The 15,665-nt window shown below is 48.4% G+C and overlaps 1 protein-coding gene across 4 annotated transcripts in view; it reads left to right on the top strand.

Annotated features, from left to right (window-relative positions):
* SIPA1L3 (signal induced proliferation associated 1 like 3) overlaps positions 1-15,665 on the top strand; it is a 251,283-nt gene that overhangs the window by 204,597 nt on the left and 31,021 nt on the right. For all 4 annotated transcript variants that reach the window (XM_090259351.1, XM_090259350.1, XM_090259352.1 and 1 more), the window contains 3 exons: positions 3,847-3,974; positions 8,557-8,675; positions 11,393-11,820. In XM_090259351.1, the coding sequence (XP_090115477.1) occupies positions 3,847-3,974; positions 8,557-8,675; positions 11,393-11,820 (675 nt within the window). The remainder of the gene's footprint in view (positions 1-3,846; positions 3,975-8,556; positions 8,676-11,392; positions 11,821-15,665) is intronic.

Genomic DNA, 15,665 nt, shown 5'->3' on the forward strand with positions numbered 1-15,665 from the left:
TTGTTACTTTCCTCTGTGGCCAAATCGGAAGCTCAAGGCGAACATTTCAGCAGCCAGACCCTGCTGATCTTAAGGCAGCCCCCACTCTGGCTTCCCCAGGATCAGTCAGTCTGTCTAGCTTGTGGTCAGTGAGTCTGTTTAGCTTGTGCCTGGAGACCCCTAAAACTGTAGCTAATTAGTTTCCCACTAAAATTCCAAACCCTATTTTTATCTTTAAAGTTATTTCCAATTCCAAGAAAAGATAAGAGTATATTACATTTTCTCAGATGAGATTAAAGATATATATAATATCTTATTCTGGGAAATTTTGACCAGAGCTGTACTTGATGAGACGCTGGAATGTCCCAAATTCCAGTCAACTTGACCAGTTATGGCAGTAATAGAATGGCCCCAAATGAGACATATTCAGCACCCCAAAGAATGGTCGGCATAGGTCAGTCCATTTGCACTGGCATTATTACATGAATGGACAAAGTACAGATTGTCTTGATTGAGAACAGTAGCTGAGAGATGAAGCATAGTAAATATATCCCACTAAAGTTAGAATTAGGTTTAGCTACATAATACAGAAAACAAATATTCAGACAAGATTGATTCTTTCTTTCTCCCATATTGTCAGGGACCCAGGATCCTACTCACTGATGCTCTGACATCCTTGGCCTGTTGGCTGCTAGTCTTAAAGTGGCTGCTGGAGCTTTAGCCTTAAGGAGATGATGAGGTGAAGGTGCCCACAGCACACCTCCAGAGATTTCCTGGAAGTCACATGCAGCACTATTTTTTTTCAATTCTTACCTGAGGATATGTTTATTGATTTTTTTACTTGAGAGATTGAGAGAAAGATCAGTGTGAGAGAGAAACATCGATCGGTTGCCTTACGTATGTGCCCCAACTGGGAATCAAACCCTCAGGTGCACAGGACAATACTCCAACGGAGTCACCCAGCCAGGGCCACATGCACCCCTTTTTTTCTCATTGGCCGGAACTGCAAGAGAGCCTGGGAAATGTTAACGGATCACATTACTGCCCCAAATACAGGTGGGATTCTGTTACCAGGGCAGAAGCAGAGAATAAATATTAGGGGAGCCACTCATACCTCCTAGTCTCCTCTGGCTGACCCCAGCCACAGCTAACATTTTCCTTTAGAGGTCAGGATTTGATAGGTATTTTGAAAAAAATGGAATAAACATGTCCATACTTCAATTTCTAGCTATGGTGGAGCCACATAAGTCACCCTGTAAGGTAAAGATGGCTTTATTGTTTTGGCTCTGTCTTCATTTCCTGGAGGCCTTAAAAATCAAGGTCTGGGAGGGCAGGAATAATACGTACATTCTATGCAGGTGAGTTGAGTTGACTTTTCAGAAAATCCAATGTATTTCTGAAGCACCCCTCTGCTTCCCTGGAGGTGTTGAAGCGTAAGGGTTTGGAGTTTGTCATTGCAGAGGCAACCCTGGCTTTGTGGCTAGCAAGGGGACCCTGGAGAAGTTAACTTCTCTTTGGGGTGTTGGGGGTCCCAGTTTATCATTCCCCTAATTTGCAAGTATAGACACAAGCAGCCAAATTGGGAATGTCAATGTCAGCTTGATGAATGGAGGCCCCAGAGTGCTGGGCCTGTGTCATTGGGGTGCTTCTGGCTGCAAATGACCAAAATTTAACTGATTCAAGCACTGTAGGAATTTGTTCTCACAGAAAAGGAGACCCAGGGCAGGCTGCAGAGAGGATTAATGAAGCATTTTGACGCATTATCAATGGCTTCGTTCCTTCTGCCTTCTCTCTTCCACCCTCAGCACTATCCCTCATCTGTCCTCAGCTGTAGCAAGTGGGTAAGAGACTGGTTGTGTTGTATCTGGACTCAGCAGCGCCTGGATAAAGAGAGGCCATCTTTCCTCATCATCTCTCTAAAAAGCAAGAGACTTCCCAGAAATCCCCTAGCAGGCTTTCCCCATTTCAGTCAGGTTATTCTGGGTAACAAACATTTGAAAATCTCAGTGACTTATATCAATAAAGGTTTATTTTGCACCCACACTGCAACTCCACTGTCAGTTGGCAAGAGACTTCTCAGCACACCACATCCAAGTCACTCCCCAGACAATTCACTGACGAGAACTAGTCACACAGCCCCACCCAGCCAATATCAAGGGACCAGGAAGTACAGTCCTGCCATGTGCTTGTGCAGTGGAGAGCCAGAAGTATTGGGTTAGCCAAAAAGTTCATGTGGCTTGTTCTGATAAAAGACAGTTTTCATTTTCACCAATAAGTGTTGATTTGGATATTTTGAGTATGTTGGCTGTCTTCCACGTGGTATAATGTTGATCATTCTCAATTAATGTCTCGATTTGATCTCTATTAACTTCAACTGGTCTACCCAACTGTATCACATCACCCCAGGAGAAATCTCCAGCACAAAACTTTGCAAACCACTTTTGGCATGTTCGATCAGTCATAGCACCTTCTCCATACACTGCACAAATATTTTTTGTGTTTCAATTGCGTTTTACCTTTCTTGAAATAATAAAGTATAATATGCCGAAAATATTTATTTATTCACTTATTTTCTTCCATGTTCAATATTAAAATGGCTACACCAAAAATTTACCAGTTTTGATTTTTTTTTAATGCACACTGATATGACAGTTGTCACAATACAGTCTAACAGAATTGTTTCAAATGAAGTTAGACAATTTAGTGCTACTAGAGCCATCTTATGGGGAAAAAAACAAATTTTTTGGCCAACCCAATATTTTGTGGGAGTCTTAATAACTCATACCCTCTCACAACTCGATGGCAAAAATTGTGTCACATGCCTGTTCCTGAACCAATCCCAGTCAAGGAGCAGGGTTCCTGCCATGACTGGCTCTGATCTGAGCTGGAGTGGACATTGGGAGTCGCTCACAGGACTCACTCCAGGGCATCAAGAATGCGGCTGCCTCAGGAAGAACCTTCTGCCACTTCTCTTAAGTAGCAGTCCCTGTCTGTAGGTATGCAGAGCCAGCCTCCAGGAGAATCTCTGTCTAGGACATAACTATTTCATCCGCTTCACAACCTTGTGAGGTTGAAAATGTCATTATGCCTTTTTCCAAGTGGGAAAACTCAAACTGATGAGCACTTAACCAACCAAGGTCATGCTGCTAGTAAGCGATGGAACTGGGGTTTGAGCCCAGATCTCGTTGTGAAGCCTGAGCCCACAGCTTCTTGCTTTCGCGCCTTTTTCCAACAGACTACACAGAGTTCTGAAATCCAGTTGTTTCAGCTCACCCTGTGTCATGGGTTAGCCACAGGCTAAATGCGAGCACACAGGATGTCATTTAGTCCTACAAGGAAGGTCCTGCTGTTACCGCCTCTTGACAACTAAGGAAACTGAGGCTCCAGGCTAAAAAGTGACTGCTTGGTTGGGCAAGAGGGAGTAGTGAAATTTAAATCACAACCTACCCGGATCCAAGCCTCTTGTACGTATACATACTGTCTTATCCTGCTCTTCACCAGAGAGAAAGGGAGCCCAAGACAGGCCTGGGATGGGGAGCTGCTGACAACAGCTCACCCCATTTTACAGCCAAGAAACAGGACACCTGAGGAGCCTGTGGGTAGGGCCTCAACCTAAGTGGCTTCTGGCCCTCCTCCTTTGAGGATGCGTCCTCGCCCTGGGCTCCCTGCCACTCCTTGGCCTACTTCCCAGGTGAGACTCATTTATGACCCTCAGGTTATAGCACATTTCTAAACTTATTCATCTAGCCTCCTCTCTACTCAGAGCCTCTCCTGTATTTAAAACCCACTGGAGAGCAAGTGTCAGGCTCAGGTGGTTTTGACACACCAGCCCCTGACCCTGAGCTTGTTCCCCTTACTCCCCTGCAGGTATGTGGCCGCCCCACACCCACTGCTGTCTTTTGATCCCCACTTTGGTCATGATGGGACATCCAGTGGCGACTCCTCCTCAGGTGGCCTGACCAGCCAGGAGAGCACGATGGAACGCCAGAAGCCAGGTAGGATTTCCCCAAGCCAGCTGTGCCCACGTACGTCGCCTTGCAGGACCTCTACTTAGAGTTTGACAGGTGACACTTCTCCTTCTGGCAGGTGGATAAAACACACAGGAAAGCTATAAGGGCCACACATAAGATTAGATGTGTCACCCAGGAGAGCAGCGGGACCAGGGAGCGCTCCTTCTCCACCCACACAGGGCGTCAGCAGACGGTGCCTGCCACCACTGTCAGTCAAGATTCAGGGTACAGATGTGTGACATGAAGGTGGCAACCACCAGAGGAAGGAGTTGAAAAGGATGGAAAGTGGTGCTCTCACGGAGCAGAGCCCACTGGGTCCCGAGGCTTTTCATTGCACATGCCCTCCTGCATTACAGTTTCAGCTGTTACTCCGGTACAGCACATACCAAGAAAAGAGCCCGAATTATGAATGTCCAATGTGATGACATATCACAGAGTGAACATGCCGTGTTCCACACCTGTGACAAGGACATGCCAGCCTCCGAAAGGCCCTGTTTCCCACCAAGTCAGCGCCCCACAGGCCACCCTGTCCTGCATCTCACAGCCAGACTTCATCTTGCCTGATTTTGAAGTTCATGTACATAGAATATAAACTCACACTGGGTATACTTTGTTTGTGTGTCTGGCTTCTGTTACTCAATATTATGTTGGTGAGCAGTGGCCATGTGATTATATGTAGCAACACAGTTTCTGAGTAGTATTTATTCCATTGTCTGAATGACCCAGAACTGATTACTCCATTCTGATGTTGATGGACATTTGGGTGGTTTCCAGTTTGGGGGTGCTTAGAATAGTGCTGCAAGGATGAGCACTGTATGTGTCTTTTGATGAGCACAGGCTCACATATTTGTAGGGTACATACTTAGTGGAATTGCTGGGTCATATGTTTAACTTTATAAGAGACTGCCAAACCTTTCCCTGAGTGAGAAACCATTTCACACACCCACCAGTGACATCTTAGAGTTGTATCTGCTCATGTCCTCACCAACCTTTTCTTCTTTTTTTAAAAGTAGACTGTTTTTTCAGTGTTCTTTTTTGTTTTTGTTTTTTTATTTTCAGAGAGGAAAGGAGAACGAAACCCCAGTTTATTGTTACACTTATTAATTTGTTGGTTGATTCTTATATGTGCCCTGACCAAGGATCAAACCTGCAACCTTGATGTATTGGGACAACACTCTGGCCTTAGCAACCCTTTTAGGGACTCCCCAACCTTTTCATTTCAGCCATGTACTGGTAGCACTTTGTGGTTTTAACTTGCATTTGCCCAATGAGACTGTGTTCTCACCTGTTTATTCTCCTATATATAATGATTATCATGGGTGCATACACTTAGATGAATGTTTTAAACATAATTTTGTGTAACAAACTAGCCCCTTTGAAGTCGGAGAACGATCAGATGAGCCGGTGGATTCTATAAAGAAAGCTAGTGAAGTTGTCAGGCATTGGATGGGGAAGAGGTGGAGATGTCTGCCTAGCAGATGTTCCAGAATTCCTAGGCAGCTTGGGACAACCATGTTGGCACATCAGTAGCTCCCCCAGGCACTGTAGGGTGGTGAAGATGTTGCACAGCCCAGGATTAGCGGCCTAGAGAAGTCCTGGGCCCCTAGACCTTGCCCCACGGTTCCCTTAAACCAGGGGAAACGGATGGACTTCAGGGAAGCAGGTTGCCCTCCAGGGCCTGCAGACATGCTGGCCTGCCTGTCCCTGCCTGCAAGTCTGTGATTTTTGCTTCAAGACAGATTTTCATTTTTTTTTTCACTCATGTCCAGTTCAGAAAAAGAAAAAAAACATTGCTTGGTGATTTCATTACACTAAAGCGTAAAATGAGGAGGAAATTTTTTTAGCATTCACTGTGGGCCCCAAATAAGATGTCACAGAAACTCACCATTGTCCTTAACCATCTATCTTCTCTCTTCTGTCTCCTAGAGTTTGGTTCCCCTCTCACCCTTGGGACCTTGTTATAAATTGACTGATACCTCCTCCCCCTTCCTCAGCCCCCACGCAAATCATAAAGTCTAGAATGTATTCAAGATCCAGAAAAAAGGTAGTTCAGGCTGGGGGGACTCAGCACATTCCAGACATTGGGATTTGCCCAGCCCTGATCAGATAATGATGACCATAGCAACAGCAACACGGTTTTGTGTGTTTGTTGTACTCCCAGCACTGTACTGGTGCTCCACATGTCCTATTTGGTCATCTCAGGAACACAACAGAATGGGCACTGTTTATGCCCCACTAAAAATGAGGAAGATGACACACAGCAAGATCATCACTTGGCCAAGGTTCCTGCTGATAAGTACCATCATTGAGATTTGAACCAAGGCCTGTTGGGGTCTAGAGCCCCTCCTTAACCCCACTGTCCAGATACCATGCACCATTCCTCACCCACAGAGTATGGTCATTTCTCAAGCCTCAGAGCACCTAGGCTGGGAAGGTATCTCCAGGATCACCAGCTGCCCCCAGTCCATGCTTCGTCATGATTTCAGCTTGTGAAGGGTGAAGCAGGAGAGTCAGAAGGTCCCTGGAGGCCAGTTCAGAAGTCCATTGAAGGACCCAGGATCAGGGCCAGCCAAGGGTAGAACCAGGGACACTGGGACAGCTGGGGAGGGAAAGGAACCTGGCCATTCACTAAGGGATACGGTGTGAACCGAACATTTGCATCACCTGCCTACTTGGAGCTAACAGTCTGGTGGAAAAGACAGACCATGGACAGGGCACACAGTGTACTTACCCATGACAGTGATTGTCATGTGGGAACTAACACAGTGCTGAGAGACAGATTGATGGCATTTGGGAGACTCTGAGCAAATCACATTTCAGGTGAGGCTGAATGAGGACAAAGGAGCCAGCCGGGAGAATGTTCCAGAGGAGATAACAGTTAGTCAGCAACCCTGCGCTGGCAGTGAGGCTGGTATTGGAGGAGCAGTCGAAGGCCCATGTGGCTAGAGAACTGTTGGGAGGTAACAGGGATACACATGTGGTGAAGAGGTGGGATGGGACCTGACTTAGGTGATCAGATTCTCTCTCGCTACAGATTCTTGCCAGGTCAGGACATTGGAGAAGGAAAGGTGGGTGGGTTCAGGGTATGGTCATTTGAAGGTAGAGTTGGCAGAATTTCCTAATGCCTTGATGTGGGTGAGAGAGAGAAGAGGTAATACCAGGTTTTTGGCCTGAGGAGCTGAAAGGATGGAGCAGCCATTGACTGAGTAGGAAAGACTGAGAGATGCAGGTTTGGGGGCAGATGAGTTGGCTTTGGCCATGTTCAGTGGTAAGCGCCCAGCAGAGGCAGCCGTGTATACAAGCCTGAAGTCAGGGGAGAAGCCCCGGCCAGAGACAGAAACGTGTGTGTTGTCAGTGGTCGTGAAGGCCGGATATGACAGCCATGGTCTTGGCTGTCTGTAGAAATGTGGTTTCCTGGCATGGACTGGCCACCTCCCAGGAGACCAACACCTCCTGGGAGTGTGGGATGCGCCAGGAAGAAAAATCATTTCCAGAGGCAGAGCGGGCGGGCAGCCTCCCTGCTCTCCTGCTCCACGGTTCCTGAGTGAAAGCCACGCCGGCTGCTCTGCAGCGCTCCCAGGGCCCTCCCTGGCCCAGCAGGCCCGCCTTCCTCAGAGGATTCATAAGATTGGCAGATATTAACTACTCCTCTGCTGGACTTTTTTATGTTTTTTTGTTTTGTGTGTTTGTTTGAAGTCAGAAGCTCAGTTCAGGCTAATCGGCTTTGCGAGTTTAGACTAATTTATACCCACACCAGCCATCACGATTTTAAACCTGTCTCACATTTGAACCAGTAATTCCACGTGCGGAATTCTGTCTCAAATACAATCCTACACTTACTCCAAGTTGTGTGTAGAGGGAAGGCCACCTAAACATTACTATAAAGAAAAATTGAAAATAACCGAAATGTCCATCTGTAGGAAATGGGTTCAATAATTGATGTCCATTCACATGGTGGAGTATTGGGCAGATATTAAAAATACGATAGCTTCCTGTTCAGTTATGTGAGAAGGTGTATCATGAAGACATAAAGCAAAAGCAAGTTTAAGTATATTGTAAAGTGAAAACTTCTAGGACAATGTTTATTATCCCATTTTCATTTAACAAAAAAAGAAAATACTCATTTAACCAACAAAGGATTGCTATCTTGCATATATAAAGAACCCTATACACCAATAAAATAAAAGATAGTCAGTCCCACGGAAAACTGGGTAGAGGATAGGAGCAAGTAATTTACAAAATAAATACAAATGGTCAGTAAGGAAGAAAATGTGCTCAGCCTCCTTTGTAGATAAAGATGGAGGATTGTAGTAAGGCTTCAATGAGTTTACTCATGCAAAACACTAGAATGGGGCCTGGCACAGCCTAAGTGCTCAGATTACTAAGCATCGTTATACCCCCAAGATATAAGTTGATGGGGTCATGGCCATTTGTGAGCTGACCAGACAAGCTGGCAGAGGGGTGGTGGCTTCATCACAAACTGTATTTAGAGCCAGATTCTTTGGGTGGACTCAGGCCAGGACCTGAGTCACCTCTAACCACTGATATGTCTCCTGTCTTCCTGCAGAGCCTTTGTGGCATGTGCCTGCCCAGGCCCGGCTCTCAACCCTGGCTGGAAGCAGTGGGAGCAAACACACCTCCAGGCAGGATGGAGCAGGCAAAGATTCCCCCAACAGACATTCCAAAGTGAGTCTGGGCCCCACCTTCCCCACCCCAGGGAGTTGGGGCTGTAGGAATTAGCTGTTTGGTTTGCTGTGACTGCTATGGGCCGGGCAGCTTCACCTGCCTGGTGGGCATGGACCTGGGCCTCTGAACTCTGCACATGAGCACATTTTCTGGTTTTGCCACCTTCCACTCTGGCTAAACGCTGGAGTTAGCGCCAGCCAGGTTCACATCCTGGCTCCAGCCCTCACCAGCCATGTCACCTAGAGCAGATCACTTCCTGTCCTCGAGCCACGCTTTCCTCATTATTACATCAGTCATGGTAGGTATCTGCACCAGCTCAGGCTTTGTAACAAAAATACCATATACTGGGTTAGCTTATATAAACAGAAATTTATTTCTTATAGTTCTGGAGGCTGGGAAGTTAAAGATTCAGTGTCTGGTGAGGGCCCATTTCCTGGTTCATAGACAGCCTTCTCACCTCGTGTGGTGGAAAGGTGGACGGGGATTGCTCCCTGGGTTCCTTTTATACAGGCGTGAACGTACCTGTAGATTTTATAATCCCGTTCATGAGGAATATATAAATATACATACAGGAGTAAACAGGTAAATATATATAAGAAAGTAAAAATCCCATTTATTAAGGCTACACCCTTATGACCTAATCACCTCCCAAAGGCCCTGCCTCCTGATGCCATCACACTGGGGATTAGGATTCAACATAGGAATTTGGGAACACAGACATTCAGTCTGTGGCTCTAGGTTAACAGCTGTAATAGGCAGTCCTCAAATCTTAGTGACCTCATACAATAGGAGTTTATTTTCCTCTCATATAACAGTTCAGTCCAGGTATTCAGTGAGCAGCTCTCCATGTGGTGATTCAAACACCCAGACTCCCTCTTGTGGTTCCACTGTCATTTGGCCTTGGAGCCCTCTGCTGGGTCCCCGCCTCTTTCCAACAGATGAGGGTGGAAGGGAGAGAGGTTCCTGTGGGAAGTTTTTGTAGCCCAGGCCTGGAAATAGCATAAATCACTTTCACTTACGCTGCATTCACCAGCACTTCATCCATATCCATGCCTCACTGCAAGGGAAGCTGGAGAATATAGTCCTGTGTGCCCCGGAGAAGGAGATAGTTTTGGTGAGCACTTGGCAGTCTGTGTGTGTTCATTCATTCAGTGAGTGTTTGAGGAGCACTTACCACGTGCCAGGCATCGGGGCCACAGTGATGAAGAAAACAGACGAGCCCTGTGCTCACAGAGCTGACATGCCAGTGGGGCAACAAGTACTAAGCAGATGAATCAATACAGCATGTAACACCAAGAGCTGATCCTTGCTGGGAAAGGAAAACAAAGCACAGTTAAGGAAGAACAGAGTGTCAGCCACTGGTACTTTAGGATGAAGTGATTAGAAAAGGCCATTGAGGAGGTGACCTTTAAGCCCAAACCCTGAATGAAGTAAGGAGTGTAAGGGACAGATAAAAGTGACGCTCAAACCGGTAAGAAATAATTAGCAGCAAAAAAGAAATGTAATTTGTCACCTGGGAAATGTGGGGCTGAAGACATGAGACTAGAGACATAAACAGAGTTAACAGAATGTGAGGGGCACCCATCACAGAATATTTGTCACCTGGGAATTATGCATGGTCAGAAAGTTAAGGAAACTTATTCATGAGTTAATTACTACCCTTAGTTGATTTAGTCAATCGCGTTAAATTGTAACTCCGGAGTACCCAGTAGGGAAGAACGGAGGGGAAGGGGAGAGGGGGGAAAGGGGGGCTTTTACTCGCATTAGGATAGAAACGGCCAGCTCAATTCTGGCGGCGCGCACCTTTGAATTGGCTTTCAGCTGCGCCCAGAGCTGCAGATCTGTGAATAAACAACTGCCTCGGTTACTGCTAAAGTCCTGTCCTGGTGTTTTATTGTGAGTGTTTCTCACAGGAGTGATCCATGAAAACATCTGGAGGAAGAGCGTTGCAGGCAGAGGGAACAGCAAGTGCCAAGGCCCTGAAGTGGGAGTGTGCCGGGCATGCTCAAAGAGCAGCAAGGGGGCACATGTGTGGATGGATCAGAGTGAGCAGGGGGGAGGGAGAGATGAAGTTAAGAGACCAGAACATGGGTCCAGATTGCTCAGGGGCCTTGGTGAGGACTCTTGCTTTCCCCCTGAGTGAGGTGGAGCCACAGGAGGGTTCTATACAAGAAAGGGACCTGCACTCACAGGTGTTCACAGCCTCCCTCAGGCAGGGGTGCAGGGGAGATGGGAACAGGAACAGGGAAACCGGGGAGGAGGCTGCTGCCACGGTCCAGGTGGAGGCAGTGGATGGAGCCACAGGAGAAGTGGTGAGGTCTGATCTGTTTCAAAGAGAGCAAAAGCAGGGTCCAGGGTGACTCCAGGGCTCTTGGGTGGGGCACCTGAAAGGATGGAGGTGCTATTATTGAGACAGAAAGAGGCAGATTTGGGAGGGAAGGCCAGGAGCTAAGTTTTAGATGTGTTGAGCTTCTACTGTGAGCTCATACTGCATACATAATGTTCTTCCTCTGAGCAACCCCATGAGGTGGTTATTATCAACCCTATTTTACAGATATGGAAACTGACTCACTTGCCCAAGGCCACATTGCCAGTAAGTGAGGGAACCAGAGCTGAAAGCTGTCTGGCACCAGGGGTCACACTCAGTAAGGACCCACGAATGAAATGTCTGTCCCCACCCTGGAGTTCAGGGATGACACACTTCTCTTGCCTTGCAGGGAGAGCCTCAGTACTCCAGCCACTCCAGCAGCAATACCCTGTCCAGCAACGCGTCCAGCGGCCACAGCGACGATCGCTGGTTTGACCCCCTGGACACTCTGGAGCCAGAGCAAGACCCCCTGTCCAAGGGCGGCTCCAGCGACAGTGGCATTGACACCACCCTCTGCACCTCCAGCCCCAGCTGCATGTCACTGGCCAAGGTGCCTCGGCCAGCCAAGCCACACAAGCCCCCAGCAAGTATTGGCCTTTGTGGGGGTGGGCGTGAGGTCACCAGGCGGCCGCACCGTGCGGACAGGCGGCGGGAGGTCTCGCCCGCCCCTGCAGTTGCTGGCCAGAGCAAGGGCTACCGACCGAAGCTGTACAACATGGGCCCCAGCACCCCCACAGGCCTGGCTGGGGGCAGTCACGACCCACCGAGGCAGACCAGGTAAGGCATGCTAGTGACCTGAGCCCTTCAAGGGGTCCTGACCCCTTTCCATCTCCCTCACAGTCTTGATGGCAGGGCCCCCTCCCCAGAAACATGCTCACAGATGTGTGAACTTAGATGAGAGTTCACTTACAAAGTTTGGAGACTCATGGAGCACCCCTTGCTGCCCATCCATCAGCCTTCAGTGACCCAGTAGAGGGAGAGAAAGCCCTGGCTACCTGTCTTCGTCTGTCTCTAATGTCCTCTGTCTCTCTTTGCTTCTTCTGCTGAGACCCTTGGTTTTTATGCTTTCTGGGGTCACAGACTAGATCTGTTAGGAGTGTGTTTGGCTGGAGGTAATGGGAAACCTGATCTACAGTGGCTTAAGCAGACAGGTTTAACAGTCAGACCAAGTCCAGAGACGACAGAGCCAGGCTGGTGCAGCAGCTCAGGGAGGGCCTCCAGGCCTGGCACCCTGTGTCTTCCTGCTCCCAGTCCTTATACAGACTGCGACTTCCTGGTTTTCCAGTGGCAGTGGTGCCCTTGGGGAACGTGGGGGCAGAGAGCAGAGGAAGGACTGCAGCATCTGTATAGCTCCATTTGTGTGGAGAAAGCAAAAGCTTTCCCAGAGTCCCCTTCAGCAAGCAGTATCACATGACCATCCCAGCTACTGGGAAGTCTGGGAGATCACAGTGCAGCCTTCCAGCCGACACAGTAAAGGGCAGCGCTCCCCAGACAGTCCCCTGGGGCATTCAGCATGGATGCTGGGTCCCACGAAGAGTTTCTGATTCAGTAGTCAGAGTGGGGCCTAAGAAGATGCGTTTTTTAAAAGTTCCCAGTAGATACTGATGCTGCAGGTCCTGGGACCACACTTGGAGAACCACGGGTAGAGAGGCAGGCCGGGGAGTGAGGGAGAACAGGCACCGGCAACCCAGCAGCCTGGAGTCTGAGCCACACACTGTGAGAATCTGATGAAAGCCATGAACTTCCCTCTAAAAAATGCACAGAGGTAGGGGATTCCTTCTGCAGTCACAGGGCTCAGCCTGGTCCATGGGCCCCTTCAGAAGTCTGTGGCCTCAGGCGAGGCTCACTGAGCTGCTGTCCCCAGGGCGGATCCGTAAGGCCACAGCCTCCCGCCCCTGACCGCCCCTGAGAAGGGTCAGCTTGGGTCCCATCTGGGATCCTGGCCTCCGTTGGCTTTCTGGTGCCTTTGCCAGTCCTCAGACCTGCAGCCTCACTTCACACAGGACACACACACCCGGCAGAGGCCTCCTTAACACAGCCCTCGGTGGGTTTATGTCTATGTCTCTGTTTACAAAAAGGTGAAGCAGGAACTTCCCAAACGTTCCTCAGCCTGGCTGTGCACGGAGCACTTGGGTCTGGTCTCGTCTGTTTAAAATCTTGCCATGCTGCCCCCTCCTTCCTGAAATGACATCATGACTTAGTGGCGGTTCTACGGTAGATTCGGATTTCAGGGTGCCCATGTGGCAGTGCTTTCCTCCCCTGGTGCGTGGACCCTGAGTGAGGACCCAGGAGAAGGGTGAAGATGGGAAGAGAGAGTGTGCCAGTGCGCCCGGTCTCCATCTCAGCCCGCCTTCCTAGACAGACAGTTCTTAACCATTGGAACTGACTCTAGGCAGTGCCTTCATGCATTTATTTATCCATTCATTTCACTCACAAATATTTCTTAGGGATGTGTTATGTCCCAGACACTGTGCTGGTTGCTGAAGAGAAATAATAAGCAAATATGGACAAGGCCCCCAGCCCTTACCCCAGCCAATCAGATAGAATCAGGTCGTCGATGAGACAAATGGTCAAAGTACCCCCTTGGTAGGGACTCGCTGTCATGGGATCCCAGGTTTCTGCTGGGCACAGGCCTGCATTAGTGACCTGAGTAACTGTATTGTTGTGAAATCTGTGGCATGAGGGTAGCAGCACTGGGGAGTAAAGTGTGACTGAGGCAGGAGGTGGGTATAAAAGTACCCTGTGTCTGAGAGAAGGATTTGCTGAACCCAGAAATGAAGACAATAAAATGGGAGAGGAGCCACTACAGAAAAGGGCCCTGCGAGATTGGGAGCTTTAATTTGCATACAGACAATTGATGCTAATTGCAAATCATTCTTATCTACTCAGTAAAGCTGCTTTCCAAAGTTTTCTCCTAGGCAACTGGGCTGTAGTGTGGAACAGCATTTCCCAAAATGGGGTGCTCAAGGTGATTTGGGTAGTCTGGGAGGAAAATGTTGTATTTTAAATAGATGTATGTTTGCTTTAATGGGTATTAAGGAAAGTGTTACCACTCATCCCCTGATTTTACAGATATTGCCTTGGACAAGTTCAGGAAAATTGAATGAGTTGATTTAAAGAAACACCACCACGGTAGATGAGAGTGTGGACTCCAGAATCAGCCCACTGGCACTCAGGCCCTTTGTCTTGTCTTAGCTGTGTGGCCTTGGGCAAATAACTGAATTTCTCTGGGCCTCAGTTTCCTCATCTGTGAAATGGAGGATGAATCACATAACTACCTCATAAGGATGTGGTGAGGATTAAATGAGCTAGAGCCCATAGAACAGTATCTGGCAATGGAACTCAAATCAAGTCTGGCTGTTGTTGGAATCACAGGGATGTTATGAAAAGATGAGGTCCACCTCAACTAACTAAATCAGAATGTCTTTCCTGGGCCAATCCTGTTACAGACAATGAGGGAACACTGTGGTGACTGAGACAGCCTTGGGCATGCCCTCTCAGGACTCAAAGCCCAATGGGACCCTGGCCGGTGAGACAGTTGGTTGGACTATCATTTGGTAACCAAAAAAGGTTACGGGTTTGATTCCCAGTCTGGGCACGTACCTAGGCTGCAGGTTCGATCCCAGGTCTGGGTGCATCTGAGTGTTTCTGGTCCCTGTGCTCAGGGCTCCCACACGTGCCTCTGCCTGCTGCACCCACACTGCCTTCTCCATCTGTCATCAGCCCATTCTCTTGGGCCAAGCTGGAGTGACAGCCTGCTGCCACGTTTTGGCTGTGAGGGCAGGCACCAGTGCTCAGTATCCACCTTTGTCTCTACTTCCACAGCACTTGATCAGGGAGCACCTTGTGTTTATTCGCATAGTGAGCACCTATTGTGTTCCTGGCCCTCTGCCGAGCACTGCAAGCAGACAGGGCCCAGGCTGTCCTGCCACTGACAGTGCACCATAGAAGCCAACAATCAGATGCTTAAAAAGAGTAACGAATAACTGGGATCTGAGCGGGAATATGGTGCAGGGCTGGAGGGCAGTGTCTAATGTAGCCTCGGGGGCAGTTTCCCTGAAGAGGAGCCCTGTCTGACAAAGAGGAGAGGAATAAGGAGGAGAGAGCAGGTGAAGTGGTGGGCAGGGAAGAGGGTGCTAATATATATTCTTGACCTGCAATGCAATTGTATGGGTGTTTGCTTTATAACTGTTTATTGAATTGTACATCTGTGTTTTGTACACTTTTCTATATGTGGACAATTTTAAAGATTTTATTTATTTATAGAGAGGGGAAGGGAGGGAGAAAGAATGGGAGAGAAACTGATCAGTTGCCTCTCGCACGCCCCCAACTAGGGACCTGGCCCCTAACCCAGGCAGAGCCCTGACTGGAAATCTGACTGGTGACATTTTGGTTCTCAAGCCAGTGCTCAATCCACTGAGCCACACCAGCCAGGGCTTTTTTTTTTTTTTTTTTTTTTAAGAGAGAAAGGAAAAATGGTGTGTGGAAAGAGCATCCCCTGCAAGTCACATATGCAAAGGTCCTGAGGGTTAGGGTGGGTGCCATCAAGTCACTGAACACAGACCCTGTGGCTCAAGTGTAGAAAGTGAGGGTGCAGCTGAATTTGAGGGCGTCAGCAAGGG

The sequence above is a fragment of the Furipterus horrens genome, unplaced genomic scaffold (genome assembly GCF_987537825.1).
Source record: "Furipterus horrens unplaced genomic scaffold, mFurHor1.1.pri manual_scaffold_13, whole genome shotgun sequence".
NCBI classification, from domain to species: Eukaryota; Metazoa; Chordata; class Mammalia; order Chiroptera; family Furipteridae; genus Furipterus; species Furipterus horrens.